At 36.6% G+C, this 20,061-nt stretch overlaps 1 protein-coding gene across 1 annotated transcript in view; it reads right to left on the bottom strand.

Moving 5' to 3' along the window:
* RGS22 (regulator of G protein signaling 22) overlaps positions 1–20,061 on the bottom strand; it is a 165,636-nt gene that overhangs the window by 26,365 nt on the left and 119,210 nt on the right. Inside the window, exons 16-21 of the mRNA XM_043484148.1 lie at positions 19,727–19,819; positions 17,740–17,912; positions 16,652–16,814; positions 11,170–11,328; positions 8,238–8,306; positions 3,918–4,079 (exon numbers count right to left, since the gene is read on the bottom strand). Coding sequence (XP_043340083.1) covers positions 3,918–4,079; positions 8,238–8,306; positions 11,170–11,328; positions 16,652–16,814; positions 17,740–17,912; positions 19,727–19,819 — 819 coding nt within the window. The remainder of the gene's footprint in view (positions 1–3,917; positions 4,080–8,237; positions 8,307–11,169; positions 11,329–16,651; positions 16,815–17,739; positions 17,913–19,726; positions 19,820–20,061) is intronic.

Below are 20,061 nucleotides of genomic sequence, written 5' to 3'. Positions count from 1 at the left end.
TCAAACAACAGTGGACTGTGAAGTACTGTAGTCTGAATTTGTTGATAGTCTACTGTATTGGTCTTTATCTTTCTGGCTTACTTCATTCTGTATAATGGGCTCCAGTTTCATCCATCTCATTAGAACTGATTCAAATGAATTCTTTTTAATGGCTGAGTAATAGTCCATGGTGTATATGTACCACAGCTTCCTTATCCATTCGTCTGCTGATGGGCATCTAGATTGCTTCCATGTCCTGGCTATTATAAACAGTGCTGCGATGAACATTGGGGTACACATGTCTCTTTCAGATCTGGTTTCCTTGGTGTGTATGCCCAGAAGTGGGATTGCTGGGTCATATGGCAGTTCTATTTCCAGTTTTTTAAGGAATCTCCACACTGTTCTCCATAGTGGCTGTACTAGTTTGGCATTCCCAAACAGTGTAAGAGGGTTCCCTTTTCTCCACACCCTCTCCAGCATTTATTACTTGTAGACTTTTGGATAGCAGCCATTCCTGACTGGTGTGGAGATGGTACCTCATTGTGGTTTTAATTTGCATTTCTCTGATAATGAGTGATGTTGAGCATCTTTTCATGTGTTTGTTAGCCATCTGTATGTCTTCTTTGGAGAAATGTCTGTTTAGATCTTTGGCCCATTTTTTGATTGGGTTTTATTTTCTGGAATTGAGCTGCAGGAGTGCTTGTATATTTTTCAATACAGTATACTAATGCATATATATGGAATTTAAAAAGATGGTAATGATAACCCTATATGCAAAACAGAAAAAGAGACACAGAGGTACGGAACAGACTTTTAGATTCTGTGGGAGAAGGCGAGGGTGGGATGTTTCTGAGAGAACAGCACTGAAACAAGTATATCTCTCAAGGTGAAACAGATCACCAGCCCAGGTGGGATGCATGAGACAAGTGCTCGGGCCTGGTGCACTGGGAAGACCCAGAGGAATCGGGTGGAGAGGGAGGTGGGAGGGGGGATCGGGATGGGGAACACATGTAAATCCATGGCTGATTAATGTCAATGTATGGCAAAAACCACTACAATATTGTAAAGTAATTAGCTCCAACTAATAAAAATAAATGGAAAAAAAATAAAAGAATTCCAAAAAAAAAAAATTCCAAAAAAAAAAAAAAAAGAATTCCCCAATTTTGCTAAAAATAAAAAATAAAAAAAAAATGAATTTGTTGAAAACAATTCAGGTTTAAGTGGACCTCGCAGTTCAAACCCTTGTTCAAGGGTCAACTGTACTGTTCTCTAATAAACGTTCTATGTCTGCCTGGGTCTAGGTGATGGCCACCTTAGGTACTTCATTGCACCCTATGCGTCTCCCACCTATTGCACTGATCACACTCACATAACTACCTGCTCTGTCACTTGTCTGTCCCTCCTCTAACATTGCAAGCCCTGAGAGGAAAGACTTGATCACAGTTGTAGCCTCAGGTTTTAGCCTGGCCCTTGGTAGATACTCAAAAAGTGTTTGTTGGATGTATATATCCTTCCAGTCTTTTCTCTTTGGGGATACACACACACACACACTTTATATTAAATCATACTGCTTTCCAGTAGCTAGGCTTTAAAAAATCAGTAAGATGAATATCTCTTTCCCATCACTGATTAATCTTCCAAGAGCAAATTTTTAATGCCTGCAGAGTATTCTAATGCATAGATGTATTATAATTAAAGTAAGCAATGTCCTGCTGTTGAACATCATAGTTCTTTCCAGGTTTTCACAATTCAGAACTATGTCTGATTAAGATCATAGGAGCCATCCCTTTGCATATTATTACAATCATCTCTGGGAGGGAGTATAACTTGGTGGTTAAGGCCACAAGCTTTAGCAATAGAATGTTTTGGCTCAAATTCCAGCTCTCCTACTTAGTTAGCTATATGAGGCACAGAAGTTTAACTTTTCTGTGCCTTAGTTTCTTCATCTGTAGAATGGTGAGAATTAACAGCTTTGACCTAGGATTCTTATAAACGATAAGGTAGCTATCATGTGAAAAGCATTAAGATAATATCTGACAGACATAAACACTTAGTATGAGTAAGCCATATAAAAACGACTTGCTAGGTTTCTTTCTGGCGAACATCCTCAAGACCTAATTCAAATATCATCACTTCTTTTTTTGAAAAATTTTTCTTGGGAGTAGAGTTGATTTACAATGTTATGTTAGTTTCAGAAGTACAGCAAAGTGAATAAGTTATACAGATACCTATAACCACTCTTTTTTAGATTCTTTTCCCACATAAGCCATTACAGAGGACTGAGTGGAGTTCTCTGTAAGAATCATCACTTCTGCTGAGACCTCCCTGACCCACCACCCTCCCTGAATCATTCCCTCCTCTATATCAAAATTATAACCAGTTAGAATATGGATCATAATCAGTGTTATTTCATCATATTTTGTTTTCATGGGTGACCTCCCTCCTCGAGGGAAGACAATGTATTATATCCATTTTTTAAAATTCCTGCAATCTAGCATTTAGTAAATACTTACTGAATAAACACATGCACTTTGATAGCATGATTTTCAATAGCTATATAGGATTACATGTCCCCCATTCTACACAACAGAAAAGATATTTAAATGAAGAGCAGCTTTGGAGGAGAGACAGTCACAAAGGGCTGACTATGTATGAGTCTCTGTTTTTTTTTAAATGCTTATTTTGCACAGCTTATCTCCTTACCTTTTGTCCTAACAGGGTTGGACCTACTCGTATTCATTTTAGCTTAAAGGCCATAATAATTTCCTGTTCTAGAAAACAGATTCTACCCCCTTTTTAATTTTCAAAAAATGATTTTAATATTATTTATCTTGTGATAGAATTTGAAAGAACTTCTATCTCAAAATACTTTTTTTTTTCCTTTGGAGAAATTTTTGTGTTGAGAAAGGTACAAAAGCTGTGGATAACAGAAATGAGTAGAAAACAGTTTCATGGAATGCTGGAGAAAGTCTGAAAGCAAAATGGTATTGAGCAACTACTAACTATATAGAATAAACATTATGCAAAGTATTAGTGTCGCATAATCCCTGCCTGGAGAAGGGAATGGCAACCCACTCTAGTATTCTTGCCTGGAGAATCCCACGGCCAGAAGAGCCTGGTGGACTACAGTCCACAGGTTTGCACAGAATCGGACACAACTAAAGTGACTTACCACACACTGCAGTTCAACTGAAAGCCTTATCCTCTTGAATTCCAGTTTTATTTTTACTCCCTACTTTTATAATGGGATTAAACAGGCTGATTGCAAGGTAATGAGCCTGTTTACCTTGGGAGCAGGGATGTCTACTCTTAGGTATTTCGAGACAACATTCCTGTATTCAAGTTTAGGTTATATAAACTAGAGAGTCCTTTCCTTCTCTTCAATGCAGAGATTCTATATGATTCCATCAAATAATTAAACCTGATAATAAACTGCTTTGATAGCTAACAGCTTGCTCTTTCACTTATTTTGTTAAGAATTTGGCCATTCTGATAGAGAAGCCTCTTTCATCTCTGATGGTATTTCTCTGTAATACATTATCTTTGAACACTATTGCTGCAAATATGGTTAGGAGGAATTTTTGTAAAGAAGCCTTGGTTAAAGTGCTGAATATGAATATCTTCAGGAAAAAAATGTACATTTATAGATAAGTAATATGCAAAAACATAGTTAAAACTTTTCAGGAAGACTCTCATTAGAACATAATATATGTGAAACCCTGAAAAATCTAATACCATCATTTCAAGGCTAACTCTTACTCTTCACTATATAATAATAAGTGTATCTAACACAAACAATAAATATCTCAGTATTTACATATTGGTATGAAGACATCAAGTTGGGATACAAATCTTGTCCATATAGTTAGGAATCTTATATAGTTAATGCATTTCCTCCTTAAAAAGATGTGGTTTTCTCCAGCTTTCTACTACAATACCTTATATTTTTGTACTTCTTGCCAAAAGAGCACCCCATTTTCCAATAAATCTCCTTTTAGAGCCACAAAGCGTTGAAATTGTCTTGCAGTAACTGGATTCAATAAAGCTTTACGGAAAGCAATGATTTCACAAGACGAAGATATCCACTTGCTCTCCACAGGCTGTCCAAATCAGAGAATACATAAAATTAGCTATGTTCTAAAAATTAATAATAAAGTCATTTATTAGGCTAAAAATTACCAACTTCTATCTCCTTTGTTTTGGGCTGTTGAAATTTATGGCATGGATAAAGAGAATTTGGCAACTTCCCCTCTCTTTTCTTCTCCCTTTTGTCTCCTTTATATTTTTATGGCATCATTTTTTTAAGAGATGGAGAGAAAATGAAATGATTGGATGACTTAGAACATATGATTATATTACAGAGGACTGAGAATGTTAATAATCATTAGAGTTTGAGAGATGGTGAAAAACTACATTTGGGTATATAGTATGAATTCTGTGCTTAAACACAACAAAGTAATCACACTGTTATGATTATATCATATTATTTTATAATTATATATACTATATGTTATATATTAATATATAATTTTCCTGACTTTCAAAAAGTAAAAGCATTGAGCATTTAAGATATTTTTTTTAAATTGTTGGAAAAATTGCCAATTAATCCTATTATAATTTAAATAGGAAATTTACTGTGGCGCTTCACTATAATTCTATCCTAGAAAGATAATGGGGGTTTTTTGTCTTTGTTTTTGGTTTTGGATTTTGGCTGTGGGCTTGTGGGATCTTAGTTTCTGAAAGATGATGCTGTGAAGGTGCTGCACTCAATATGCCACCAAATTTGGAAAACTCAGCAGTGGCCACAGGACTGGAAAAGGTCAGTTGTCATTCCAATCCCAAAGAAAGGCAATCCCAAAGAATGCTCAAACTACCGCACAATTGCACTCATCTCACATGGTAGTAAAGCTTAAAATTTTCCAAGCCAGGCATCAGCAATACGTGAACCATGAACTTCCAGATGTTCAAGCTGGATTTAGAAAAGTTAGAGGAACCAGAGGTCAAATTGCCAACATCCACTGGATCATCAAAAAAGCAAGAGAGTTCCAGAAAAACATCTATTTCTGCTTTCTTGACTATGCCAAAGCCTTTGACTGTGTGGAGCACAATAAACTATGGATAATTCTGAAAGAGATGGGCATACCAGACCACCTGACCTGCCTCTTGAGAAATCTGTATGCAGGTCAGGAAGCAACAGTTAGAACTGGACATGGAACAACAGACTGGTTCCAAATAGGAAAAGGAGTACATCAAGGCTGTATATCGTCAACCTGCTTATTTAACTTCTATGCAGAGTACATCATGAGAAACCCTGGGCTGGAGGAAGCACAAGCTGGAATCAAGATTGTTGGGAGAAATATCAATAACCTCAGATATGCAGATGACACCACCCTTATGGCAGAAAGTGAAAAAGAGCTAAAGAGCCTCTTGATGAAAGTGAAAGAGGAGAGTGAAAGAATTGGCTTTAAAACTCAACATTCAGAAAACTAAGATTAAGGCATTGGTCCCATCACTTCATGGCAAATAGATGGGGAAACAGTGGAAACAGCAGCTGACTTTATTTTTCTGGGCTCCAAAATCACTGCAGATGGTGATGGCAGCCATGAAATTAAAAGACGCTTACTCCTTGGAAGTAAAGTTATGACCAACCTAGACAGCATATTAAAAAGCAGACACATTACTTTGTCAACAAAGGTCCGTCTGGTCAAGGCTATTGTTTTTCCAGTGGTCATGTATGGATGTGAGAGTTGGACTATAAAGAAAGCTGAGCACCAAAGAATTGATGTTTTTGAACTGCGGTGTTGGAGAAGATTCTTGAGAGTCCCTTGGACTGCAAGAAAATCCTGCCAGTTCATCCTAAAGGAGATCAGTCCTGGGTGTTCATTAGAAGGACTGATGTTGAAGCTGAAACTCCAATACTTTGACCAGCTCATGTGAAGAGCTGACCCATTTGAAAAGACCCTGATGCTGGGAAAGATTGAGAACAGGAGGAGAAGGGGACGACAGAGGATGAGATGGTTGGATGTCATCACTGACTCGATGGAAATGGGTTTGGGTGAAACTTAGGAGTTGGTGATGGACAGGGAGGCCTGGTGTGCTGCGGTTCATGGGGTTGCAAAGAGACGGACACGACTGAGTGACTGAACTGAACTGAGGGATTGAACCTGCGTCATAGCCATGAAAGTGCTGAGTCCTCACCACTGGACTACCAGGGGATTCTAAAATACCATGTTTTTAGGTGGGGCATCTTTATATTATTTTAATAATAAATTACTATTAATAATTGATAACAAGAAGAAATTAAACTATTAATGCATATTTTCTATGATAAACTTTCTCTGACCCAGGATTCACTTTACACAACAGAAAAGACATACTATTTTACTATAAAAGCATTACTTTTATAAAGGCATTACTTATTTTATATCTTCTCAGTTTTGAAGTATATGATGTCTACTTTTCTTTATGTACTTTTATTTATTTATTTATTTCTGGCTGTGCTGGGTCTTAGTTGCTGTGAGCGGGGGCTACTCTCCAGTTATGGTGCGATGGCTTCTCACTGCAGTGGTTTCTCTTGTTGTGGAGCATGGGCTCTAGAGTGCGCAGGCTCAGTAGTTGTGGCACGGGGGTTAGTCGCTCACAGCATGTGTAATCTTTCTGGACCAGGGATCAAACCTGAGTCCTCTGCGTTGGCAGGTGGGTACTTAACTGCTAGGCCACCAGGGAAGTCCTATTATGTTTACTTTTTTTAACCTTGACCATTTGAGGTCGCATATTCACCCCCCTTTAGCCTCTCAGATTAAAAAACATAATAGATTTTATTCAATTTACTGAATAGATTTTTTTACATTTGATAAATTTATTGAAGTTCCCAAAATCTGAGGTTAGCCTACAACCATGCCAGGAAGTATCATTCTAAAGGCAATTTTTTGGATGAACTTAAGAATTATAGTAAAATCAATGACAAATATCCATTATACATAATAAATATCCATTACTGACAATGTGTAAGCTAAGTTCCTTGAAACAGATCCTATGTGACCAACGATAAAAGTGTTTAAGAGAGCTGTGTAAAAAGTCTATGGGAACACAAAGGAAGGAGTAACTAATTTTTGCCTGGGGAGTAGGGGCTTTACAGAGAAGGACTTTGAGGGTGACTTCTGAGGTGGAAACTGAAAAGTGAAGGCAACTCCAGGCAGTCTAGATGAACGGTGGAGCCTCCATTGCAGATAAAGTGAATAGACGTCTGTCACAGTTTTAGTGAGGCACATGTGGGGTTTCAAGGACAAAAAGTTAAGACCCTCACCAGATGGTCCATATTAAAATTATAGCCCTATAAATAGGAACAACTATGTATTAGACTGGGATGTTTATTTAAAACCCACTCAACAAATAATGTTTTAAAACCTGCTTCTTAAGACACTAAAATTTAGTAATTTAACTAAAACCCGTAATTTAACTAAACAGAAAATAACATAACATATAATGCACAATAATATGAAATATAAGCTCATTCTATTTAGCATTTTTAAAAATACATAAGAGGGACAAATATAAGAATATTTCTTTTGAGAAGAAAACACAGAAAAAATATGTGTATCCTAACTGATACACATACTCCTCTAATAGTCTAACAGATTTTTATCTTTGCTAGATTGTAGAAGGTCACCTGGGTCTAGTTTGACATTTTATCAAGACCTACAGAAGGATGAATACAAACAAATTTGTAGGCTCAAAAAGAAGACTATGTTTATCATTCTTGTTAAGAAGAAAAATAGGCAATTTCTAAGGAGGTATCATAGTGGTTTAAATAATCACCAAAATGACAGTTATCTTAATTCTTTTAAAGTTAAAATGTACTTCTAAATAAAGAGGATAATGTAAGATAATTTAAGTTTCTGATTCTGCTGCATACTCCTCATTCTTTTTGTGTAATCTACTCCCAGTAATATATAAATTACCACATGCTGGAAAAACAGCCTGTCTCAATAAATCTATCACAAGCAAAATAACTAAAAATATGTATTTAAAATCCAATCACACACTTCCAGAGTTGAGCAGGTCAAGGAAATCTTTAAGAAGAGGGCTCTGGTAGAATTACACGTTCCCTGAGAGTCCTTCAGCCAGTTAAGAATAGTGTCAGCATCTGGTGGCTTAGAAAGCATTATCTACAACCAAGATCTTTGTATAGGAAGGAGAAGAAAAATACTTTGACAGTTGGAACTTACAAAAGGAAGAATATAACAAATACTACTTGCCTTCCAGACTCCAATTTTCTTTTCACGCTTCTGTAGTAAAAGCTCTTCAGCTATGTCTTTAATCTGTACCTAGAAGCAAAACCAACGATTTTATCCAGTTATTCAGAATGTCCACAGTGTTGAAATCACTCACTGATTCAACAGCTTTAAAAAATGCGGTAAAGGTCAGTGTGGGGGATTCTCTGGTGGTCCAATGGTTAAGAATCCGCCTTTGAATGCAGGGGACATGGGTTTGATCCTTGGTTGGGGAACTAGGATCCCACGTCCCATGGGGCAATTAACCCTGCATGCTACTCTAACTACTGAGCCCATACAACAACAGAAGATTCTGCATGGCACAGCTAAGACCTGATGCAATCAAAAAGAATGTTGTTTTTTTTTTTTTTTAAGGTCAGTGTGGATAAGAGAGAGAACAGGAGAAAGAGGATTAAGACTTAGAAATGGAAGCCCTGCCCAGGTCCCTGGGCAAGTCACTAAAATTCTCTGAAGTTTCCTCATCTGCAAAATGGAGATAATGATACCTGAGTGCACTGCCCCAAAGGTAGACAACTTTGAGTCACGTGGAAACTCAAGCTGGAAAGATAATTAAGACTTCCCAGATTTTTGTGCTATTCTCCAGCCACAACTGATGGATAGCTGTGAGAAGCTGGGGCTCTGTGATGACCTGGAGGGATGGGATGGCAGGAGGGGAGGGAGGCTAGGAAGGGAGGGCAAGTATGTATAATTCTGGCTGATTTGTGTTGTTGTATGGCAAAAACCAACACAACACTGCAAACATTTTAATAGAAAGAATCAAGCTGGACTAAAAAAAAAAAAAAGTACAAAAGTTACTCAATACAGGGAGAGAATACAGTAGACATTTCTTGAGGTTATTGCCTGTTCACAGTATTTTCCATTTGGGGGAACCACCCTTGCCAACTCTGTGCTCTGTGACTCTCCTCAACCAGGAGCTGACCTAGAGAGACAGGGACTGGAATCACTGCTGTTGAGTCTCCTGGTAGCTACATGGTGGAGAAAAGATCTGAGAAGTCTTTCTGCTGAGTTCCCAGGGCCGTCCTGGCCCCTGAGCAGCTTTAGAAATAAAGCTTGGGTGTCAACTCTTCCCCTGAGTGTGTGAGATGCTCCAGCATAATTTCATTACAAATTCTTGATCTCCCTTCCCCTGTGTCTTTGCTTAAGGCTGCCAGAATCAGTGTATGCTGTTGGCCACCCAAAGAATTGCTAAGTCAGGAAGGAGCTGTAAATTGGAATAAATATTACTGTGGTAATCATAGTGAGAAAACATGGTAAACAAGATTAGTAAGCCAAATATCTTTTCACTTGGCTTTGGATGGACAATTAAGAGTCTGCAGAAGAAAGGAAATGAGGAAATCAAAATTGTCCCAAAGCTTATTTCCATGAACTTTCTGCTTAAAACAAGTCAGGTCTTCTCCCCCATACTGTCAGTTCAGTTCAGTCGCTCACTCGTGTCCGACTCTTTGCGACCCCATGAACCACAGCATGCCAGGCCTCACTGTCCATCACCAACTCCCAGAGTTCACCCAAACCCATGTCCATTGAGTCAGTGATGCCATCCAACCATCTCATCCTCTGTCATACCTTCTCCTGCCCTCAGTCTTTCCCAGCATCAGGGTCTTTTCAAATGAGTCAGTTCTTCACATCAGGTGACCAAAGTATTGGAGTTTCAGCTTCAACATCAGTCCTTCCAATGAACACCCAGGACTGATCTCCTTTAGGATGGACTGGCAGGATCTCCTTGCAGTCCAAGCGAATCTCAAGAATCTTCTCCAACACCACAGTTCAAAAGCATCAATTCTCTGGTGCTCAGTTTTCTTTATAGTCCAACTCTCACATCCATACATGACCACTGGAAAAACCATAGCCTTGACTAGACTGTAAGGTCTATGTTTCCTCCATACTGTAAGTTCTGTGTTTCCAGCTGTACTGTGTTTTCCATAACTTAAAGTGCTCAGAAGACTGAGGATCTTTCCAGATAAGTAAGACTCAAAGTGTTTGATAAATTAAATATGGAAGGCAGTTTTTTAACATCCTTCCTGGTCAATACTAATAGCATGTGCTTTGCACACTAAACTTCAGAATTACATGTTCTTTACTCCTTGTGTTCATTTTGTAAAGATCAGGTTTGCCTGTTTTTAGATGTGATAATGACATCTAAAATTATTAAAGCAATATCTGCTTCTTATAAAATACAAACTAAACAAAGTAAAGCAACAACAACAAAAAGCCTACTTTACAAAGTAAAAATCTTTCTCACTCCCCATACCCATTCCCAGGAAGTAGATCCTTTTTGACCTTTGCTCATAAACATAAATAGAGAGAGAGGAGAGAGAAATGCATAGACATATATAGAGATATAAGCATATATAATGGGATTGTCTTCTATGTATTGCTCTGATCCTGCTTGTTTCACTCAATAAATAATATGTTTCATCATCAGTATTTGTAGAAATCTCATTTTTATAATCTCATTTTATATGGAAATCTGCATAGTTTTCCACAGTATGGAATTATCATTATTCATTTGATTATTCCCATTTGTATATCCTTGCCCTTTTATATGAAGACTCAATAATAATATAAAAAATAATAACTATATTAAAACAATATGTGTTTGCTGTGTGCCAGGCACCATTCCAAGAAACTACACATATATCATTTCCTCTTCATAACAATCTTATGAACCTATTACTCATTAACTCCATTTTTTTCCAAATGAGAAAACTAAGGTTTATAAAATGTAGTATTGTACAATTAATATGTGGCAGTGTTGAGATTAAAACTTGGGAAGTCTGACCCTCAGCTCTTAACCACTATGCCATAATAGCACAATAGCTGAGTCAATAGGTATGCACATTTAATGTTTTGAGAGGTGCTGTCAATTGCTATCCCAAGTTTATATTAACTTATATACCTTTATCTTTTGACGTGCCGCAAACTGTTCACTTGCAAGAAACAATGGCAACCACACATTTTCTAGTCTATTTAGGACACGCTTCTGAATTTCAATTAGAACGGCTGCATCAAGTTGCTCATGGAGAATCTTTCCCCAGCCACCACTTAAATTCATTATCTAAGAAAGAAAAAATGAAACAAACTTCTGTATAAGCAAAGAAATACTAATGGTCATTAATTTATTCATTCACCCCAAAACCATATGCTGAGCCCATGACAGGTGCCAAAATTTTCATTTTCTATAAAATAGCCCCTGGCTTTATTGTGTATAGTAAAGACAGATAACTCCCCTAATATCAAACAGAGAATTGTGGTTTATGTGATGGTTGTTTTAGAGGTATGATTTTGCTAATTTAGTCTTGTTTCAAAGGACACAGGGATTTGTATCCTGTGTGACAACTGCAAGGCCATTTTTTTCTCTATGGCTTCAATTTCCTCAGCTATAAAGTAAGGCCATTAGTCTTTTAGTTTTCTAAGTTCTCTTCTAGGTTGAATATTCTATGAATCTCTGATTCTATTCAAATGGACTTCTTTGAGAAGGCATTTTCTTTTGTTTGAGAAAAATAAGGCATTACTTCATTAAGAGACAAACTCAGGTATTATAAATGTGCGTACTACCAAGAAGTACTGGGTTGGAGACAGTGGAATGATGATGGTGGTAGCAATGTAGGGCTGTTCCAGCAACTTCAAAGAAGAAAACAGAGATGATAGGAAGTAGAAAAAGGCCAGGTTGCACAGACAATAGTCGCTGACTTGCATCAGTAGCCCTTTTATAAGACACAATTTCTCTGTAGCCAAAATCATCTTCTACAAAATTACTGGTTTCAACAATACTAATGGCCATAAAACTAATTAATTAAAAAATACTAATGGCCATTTCCTACTAGAAATCATTGTGGTTTTTACCTGTTTCTGTGTACATATCACTTAAAATTGGTGAGTTGTTTGCACAGAGGAAGAAAAATTGGACTCCTCATTGGAAAAATTATCTCATCTTAGCTCTCCTTTTATTAATGAGATTAAATCCTAATAATAGTTTTATATAAAAACAAAAGAGAAACTCTCTTCACCATCTTTTAATAGTAATTATCAAAGAGTATAAACAATAATATGGTTTCTGTATAAAAATAAGAAGAAAAGAGAATAAAAGACTACTTTGCTAATCAAACTGCAAACTGGCCACACAACTAAAATTAGAACTAGCATAGTCTATATAAAACATAAAGTGATACAGGTATCCTTAAGTATAAAATAGGCAAATAAAATGAAAGACAAAGGTGAGGAAGAAGAGTCATTTGGAAAACTCTTCTGTAATAAGTCCAACCATTTGCTATGACAGCAATGGGTGACTTTTGCCATTGCATTTTTAATTCTCAGCAAGTTTTACTATGGAAGGTTCACACAGTAGCATCAGATACCATGAAACCTCATGCAATGCAGCACAAGCCAACTAGAAAACAAACACTTTCCATGTGTTTATTTCATACTTATGCTTATTGAGATACTCCCAGCCATTTTTGCTAATACATCCCAGATTTGTATCTCAGGGAACCAAAGGCAAGACATTTTTCTTAAGGTTGCTAAATTCTAGAATTTCTTCTCTCACTTACTCCCAAGAACTTTTGTTTATTTTCCCCTCAAAGATCTAGATTTTAATCTTGGTGTGCCCTACTTGTGAATACCTCTGAATTTTTCTTTAATTTACTGAATTAATCTGAGGTTCTTTTTTTTTTTTTCCTTAACAAACGTATGCCATTATGGTTGTGATCCACACAGTCAAAGGCTTTGGCATAGTCAATAAAGCAGAAGTAGGTGTTTTTCTGGAACTCTCTTGCTTTTTCTGTGATCCTACGGATGTTGGCAATTTGATCTCTGGTTCCTCTGCCTTTTCTAAATCTAGCTTGAACATTTGGAAGTTCACGGTTCCCGTACTGTTGAAGCCTGGCTTGGAGAATTTTGAGCATTACTTTACTACCATATGAGATGAGTGGAATTGTGCAGTAGTTTGAGCACTCTTTGGTATTGCCTTTCTTTGGGACTGGAATGAAGACTGACCTTTTCCAGTCCTGTGGACCCTGCTGAGTTTTCCAAATTTGCTGGCATATTGACTGCAGCACTTTCACAGGATCATCTTTTAAAATCTGAAACAGCTCAACTGGAATGCCATCACCTCCACTAGCTTTGTTCATAGTGATGCTTCCCAAGGCCCACTTGACTTCACATTCCAGGATGTCTGGCTCTAAGTGAGTGATCACACCATCATGATTATCTGGGTCGTGAAGATTTTTTTGTACAGTTCTTCTGTGTATTCTTGCCACCTCTTCTTAGTATCTTCTGCTTCTGTTAGGTCCATACCATTTCTGTCCTTTATCGAACCCATCTTTGCATGAAATGTTCCCTTGGTATCTCTAATTTCCTTGAGATCTCTAGTCTTTCCCATTCTATTGTTTTCCTCTATTTCTTTGCATTGATCACTGAGGAAGGCTTTCTTATCTCTCCTTGCTATTCTTTGGAAGTCTGTATTCAAATGGGTATACCTTTCCTTTTCTCCTTTGCCTTTAGCCTCTCTTCTTTTCACAGCTATTTGTAAGGCCTCCTCAGACAACCATTTTGCCTTTTGGCATTTTTTTTCTTGGGGATGGTCTTGATCTCTGACTCCTGTACAGTGTCACAAACCTCTGTCCATTCGTCTTTAGGCACTCTGTCTAACAGATCTAATCCCTTGAATCTATTTCTCACTTCCACTGTAAGGGATTTGATTTAGGTCATACCCGAATGGTCCAATGGTTTTCCCTACCTTCTTCAATTTAACTCTGAATGTGGAAATAAGGAGTTCATGATCTGAGCCACAGTCAGCTCCTAGCCTTGTTTTTGCTGACTGTATAGAGCTTTTCCGTCTTTGGCTGCAAAGAATATAATCAATCTGATTTCGGTATTGACCATCTGGTGATGTCCATGTGTAGAGTCCTCTCTTGTGTTGTTGGAAGAGGGTGTTTGCTATGACCAGTGCGTCCTCTTGGCAAAATTCTATTAGCCTTTGCCCTGCTTCATTCTGTACTCCAAGGCCAAATTTGCCTGTTACTCCAGGTATTAACTTCCTACTTTTGCATTCCAGTCCCCGGTAATGAAAAAGACATCTTTTTAGGGTATTAGTTCTAGAAGATCTTGTAGGTCCTTCATAGAACCATTCAACTTCAGCATTTTCAGCCTTACTGGTTGGGGCATAGACGTGGATCACTGTGATATTGAATGGTTTGCCTTGGAAACGAGTAGAGATCTTTCTAGGGTTTCTGAAATCGCATCCAAGTACTGCATTTTGGACTCCTTTGACTGTGTGGATCACAACAAACTGTGGAAAATTCTGAAAGAGATGGGAATGCCAGACCACCTGACCTGCCTCTTGAGAAATCTGTATGCAGGTCAGGAAGCAACAGTTAGAATTGGACATGGAACAACAGACTGGTTTCAAAGTATGAAAGGAGTACATCAAGGCTGTATATCGTCAACCTGCTTATTTAACTTCTATGCAGAGTACATCATGAGAAACCCTGGGCTGGAGGAAGCACAAGCTGGAATCAAGATTGTCGGGAGAAATATCAATAACCTCAGATATGCAGATGACACCACCCTTATGGCAGAAAGTGAAGAGGAACTGAAGAGCCTCTTGATGAAAGTGAAAGAGGAGAGTGAAAGAATTGGCTTAAAACTCAACATTCAGAAAACTAAGATCATGGCATCTGGTCCTATCACTTCATGGGAAATAGATGGGGAAACAGTGGAAACAGTGGCTGACTTTATTTTGGGGGGCTCCAACATCACTGCAGATGGTAACTGCAGCCATGAAATTAAAAGATGATTACTCCTTGGAAGAAAAGTTATGACCAACCTAGACAGTATATTAAAAAACAGAGACATTACTTTGCCAACAAAGGTCCATCTAGTCAAAGCTGTGGTTTTTCCAGTAGTCATGTACGGATGTGAGAGTTGGACTATAAAGAAAGCTGAGCACCGAAGAACTGATGTTTTTAATTGTGGTGTTGGAGAAGACTCTTCAGAGTCCCTTTGGACTGCAAGGAGATCCAACCAGTCAATCCTAAAGGAAATCAGTCCTGATTATTCATTGGAAGGACTGATGCTGAAGCTGAAAGTCCAATATTTTGGCCAACTGATGTGAAGAACTGACTCATGGGAAAAGACCATGATGCTGGGAAACATTGAAGGCATGAGGAAAAGGGGACAACAGAGGATGAGATGGTTGGATGGCATTACCGACTCAATGGACATGAGTTTGAGTAAACTTCGGGAGTTGGTGATAGACAGGGAAGACTGGCGTACTACAGTCCATGGGGTCGCAAACCGTCAGACACAACCGAGCGACTGAACTGAACTGATGCCATTATGATATAGGGCTTCCATGATAGCTCAGTTGGTAAAGAATCCACCTGCAATGCAGGAGACCCTGGGTTATTCCTGGGTCAGGAAGATCCGCTGGAGAAGCGATAGGCTACCCACTCCAGTATTCTTGTGCTTCCCTGGTGGCTCAGTTGGTAAAGAATCTGCATGCAATCTGGGAGACCTGGGTTGGATCCCTGGGAATCCAGGATCGTAATTAATTATGAACAATGCATTATGGTATGCAGTTTTAAACTACGAAAATAAAGAAATCAAATGCTATACATTTGATCTAGCAAACTTCTAGTACTAGCAAACTTCAAATTAAATAAATTATAACACTTAATTTCATATTTCAAAGTCATTAAAATTGAGCCATATCTCATGTATCAATTACATGAACACTCAAACCCACTGCTGAATCCCAGCCTAACATTTTTACTGTAAATAATGACACTGTACAGTTATTAATAAGTTGTGATTAAGGCCTTATGATTTTGGCTCAACAAAATGGCAAATCTATGTTCCTGGTCAATAGAAATAGTTTTGGAAGACAATTAAATGGCAAACAGGATTTTTCAAAGATTGATTATATTTTGAGCAATTTCAGTTTGAGAAGAACAGAAAAGAGGTGGAGATGAGGCTTAACGGCTACTAATGGCTGTTTTTCTGCCTACTGAAAGATGCAAGGACTTTGTTCACCTTGTTTACCATTTATCCTGGGCACCTAGAACAGTGTCTGGCATATCGCAGGCACCCATATTTGCTGAATGAATGGGTGAGTAGATAAATAAAAGTTATTTTTATTCAATAAATCACCTTAATAAATAACAAAGTTTTAATAATATATAATACTTTAGTATTAAAGTATCTCCCACATTGCAGACATTTGTAGATTATTATGAATACCTAAAAAAAGATATCAGAAGTATCTAACTGATAAGTCATAAAAGCAAAAGAAAAAAGATGACTTTCAGATTGTTAACAAAAAGAAATAAATTACTAGTTTTCATACTTAAAATGTAGAAAATATGCTTCCATGTTGATACCTGGTCCTGTTGAGACACAGAAGCTGGACTGTTGGGCCCAAAGAAATATTTTTTATTGAGGTATTTGTTTTTAATATATATAGATTTTGCCTCCCTTTGCTTTCGATCTCTATAAGTTATTCTTCGGAACTGTTCAATGTCTGTCCAGCACATAAGGTCCATGCTAAAATGAAAACAAAATACAGCCCATCTTATTTCTTTCTTTCAATTCTGTTAAACACCAAACAAGTAGTTGATCTGACAGAACCTAGAAATGCTCTGTTGAGTAGTTAACACAGCTGATTAGATCATGGAACTAATGAGTACAATACTGTGTCCCGTCCTGGCTAAATATATATATGAATACAAGGACTACTGGGACCAGGAAAGACTCTACCACCATACTGGTAGGGTCTCAGAGTTCTTCCATTAATGATGGACTAGTATTATCAATTTCAAAGATGGAAACATTCCCACATATTGCATATCTATTTGGCAACATGTTAAATTTAGAATAATTATCATCACAAAAAAGGGAAACTATATATGAGAAATTTGGCTCCCAGGTCTAGCCAGTTTTTCCTAACTTGGGAGAAAATTATTGGAGAAAAATATGATGAATACTTCACTTTATATTAGACAAATGTGTCATAAGATTCTATGTAGAACTGCAATGCTTCATTTATGTATTAACTAACAAAAGCCACAAAACAGTACAGTAATTTTAATAGCTTAGTGAAATATAAAAGAGAAGCTCCTCAGAACTAGTAATCAGAGCACTTGTCTAGAAAAACACAGAAGAAAGAAACATCAGAATAGGAAAAAATGAAACATACTGGTGTTTTAATTTAGCCAACACTAAAAGTATCAACAAATATTGTTTGACCACTCAAAATAATATTCTGGAGGCTATTATCAAAATACAATTCCCAACAAAAAGTTAACCATACAGGTTTCAGATAACTATGCTCATTAATTTTTACTGAAATGGGTAAAACCAAGCATCAAATCATTTTTATCATATGTTGAATCAAAACAAGCAGCTGAAAAAATAAGTAGCTTAGAAAATTATTTTAAGAGAGAAATTTTAAAATGGTTATGTTTCTCACCTTGAAGAATGAGCCTCAAGAAACTGACGGAAATGCTCAAACTCCAGTTTGTTGTTAAGCAGTTCATTAAAATTAAAATGCCTATATTCTTCGGGAACCATATTCCAGTATTCTGTTTTTTTAGAGACATGAGGAAGTGGTGAAATACCAGTTCCAATTTCACAAGTAGTGTCCTAGTGAAATAATACTTTTCATAAAAATCTCTTAAATACAACAAATTACTTTCCAAAGTTAAAGATAAACCAATAAAAATTAATTATCAGGCCAATGGCATTTATCAATTCAATGGTATAACTGGGTAAAGAACCTAGACTGTGATTCTAACACATCAAATTCTTTTCTGGTCCTTTCCAATATATTCCCTTCTTTTCAGGAACATTAGTAAACATTTAGTATACCCTTGCTTATAAAACATTAACCTTACTATTTTTGTTGGTATGGAAGTAGTAATTCTTTTGTAATAAAAAGAAACAAAAAGCATACATGGTACTACCATTCAGAGATAACCACCACAAACATTTTTATGTGTATCCATTTGGTCTTGTTTTTATACATAACATAATTTATTAAATATGGAAATAGGACTATACAACTATGTGTGGTTTTGTAACTTGGTTCTTTTCCTTAATAATATATCATGAATATAAAACATTATTTTACCTATAAAATTTTTTAAGTTATAGAGTAATACAAGATACTTTAGATGTAATCACCCTCATAGAACAGTCAATTGTAAGGTATTTTTAAGACCTCTGATGCTTCATGAACAGTTTATAAGCCCTTCATGTCAGAAAGCTAGAGAGGCTTATTCTTTAGAAATCCTTCCTATGTAACTCACTGAATAATTAATTCACTTTCCTACTTGTTTTTGAAAAACATCAGACCATGAGATAAACTCCTATATTTAAAAATTTTTGATAGGTAGAATATTATGAATAATATCATAAGTTTAAAAAAATTTTTAAGATATAACTTTATAATATGCTATCTTTATGAATTTTTATGTATCCTTTCCAGATATTAATTAGTAGAATTTCAAATAAATAATTTATGTATTTATAAGGCAAAATCATGAATACACTTAAAAAATAACTTTACTGTCTGTGTAAAAGTTTAAAAGAATAAAGATTTCAGATAGGTATAAAGTAAAGTAAAGGTATAAAGGTTTAAAGTAAAGTAAAAAATCATCTGAAACCTTATCACTCAGAGCTAACTATCTTTAACATTTTGATGAACATTTTTCCAGATAGCTCTCTTTGCATATATGTATACAAGTAGAAATGCATGTATAATTTTATATGAATAGCAGTGTTTGTTCATACCAGTGTTTGTTCCCCACATATTTATATAATAACATGTCTTCGGCATTTTCCATGTCAACAAATATGAATCTAAACTGTCATTTTTATGTAGATACACACATTTAATCTTACGGCCTTATGGATCTATCATGGCTTACTTAGATAACCACAAATTTGCAAATTTATATATCAAAATAACACCTGACTATCACAGTCAATCCTATGATCTTTTTATTGACTCCGTTAAAGCCTTTCCATATTTTTCTTCTTGTTTTGCTTATTGCTGTCACACAACACTTCCTTTTCTGTTTGGAAAACTCAAGTTAATTCTTTTTGTGACTTGACAACAAGTAGAGTTGCTGCCATACAGAAAATAGCCAGTAACATCCAAAGGAATATAACGTGGCTTGACGACTCTAAGGCAAATGAGTATCTTGGCTCCCTACACGACTTCATCTGCTTTCTTTTTCTGGCTTTGTTGTTAAATAACGTGTCAATAAAATGTGATACCTGTCATATGCAGCATGTTAGGCAAAGCAGCAGCAGAAAATGGAACTGCCTGCCCCCTACTTTATCATACACGATCTCCTCAATAAATGATCCCTATTCCCACCCACCACCAATACATGCAGTGATAATCCTCTCCAGGTTAAAATGTTTGTTTTTCTAAGTAGAGAGTTTCTTACCTCAGCTTTCTTGAAAACTGTCTCTTTATGCAAAGCTTGTAGCTTTCTCAAGTATGTGGAATCTAGCTGTCGCGTTTCTTCCACCAGCTCCACCTATAATAAAACAATAATAAAGTTTGTAACATCAAAAGAATGTGCATTATGAAAAAGTGGGGAAAGAACACACAATTTGCCAATAACAGTGGGCTAAAAAACAAATACACTTGCCAATAAAGTAAGTTAGTTTGGAGGCAAAAGCAGGAAGACTCAATAGTGAAAAACATTAGTTACAGCAAAGTCAGACTGCAAATGCACATGATAAAACAGAAGATGCATAATTTCTATGTAATGATGTA

Source organism: Cervus canadensis, chromosome 12 (genome assembly GCF_019320065.1).
Source record: "Cervus canadensis isolate Bull #8, Minnesota chromosome 12, ASM1932006v1, whole genome shotgun sequence".
In the NCBI taxonomy this organism is placed as follows: Eukaryota; Metazoa; Chordata; class Mammalia; order Artiodactyla; family Cervidae; genus Cervus; species Cervus canadensis.
The sequence above is the reverse complement of the archived record's forward strand: the minus strand, read 5'-3'. Positions and strand labels throughout refer to the sequence as shown.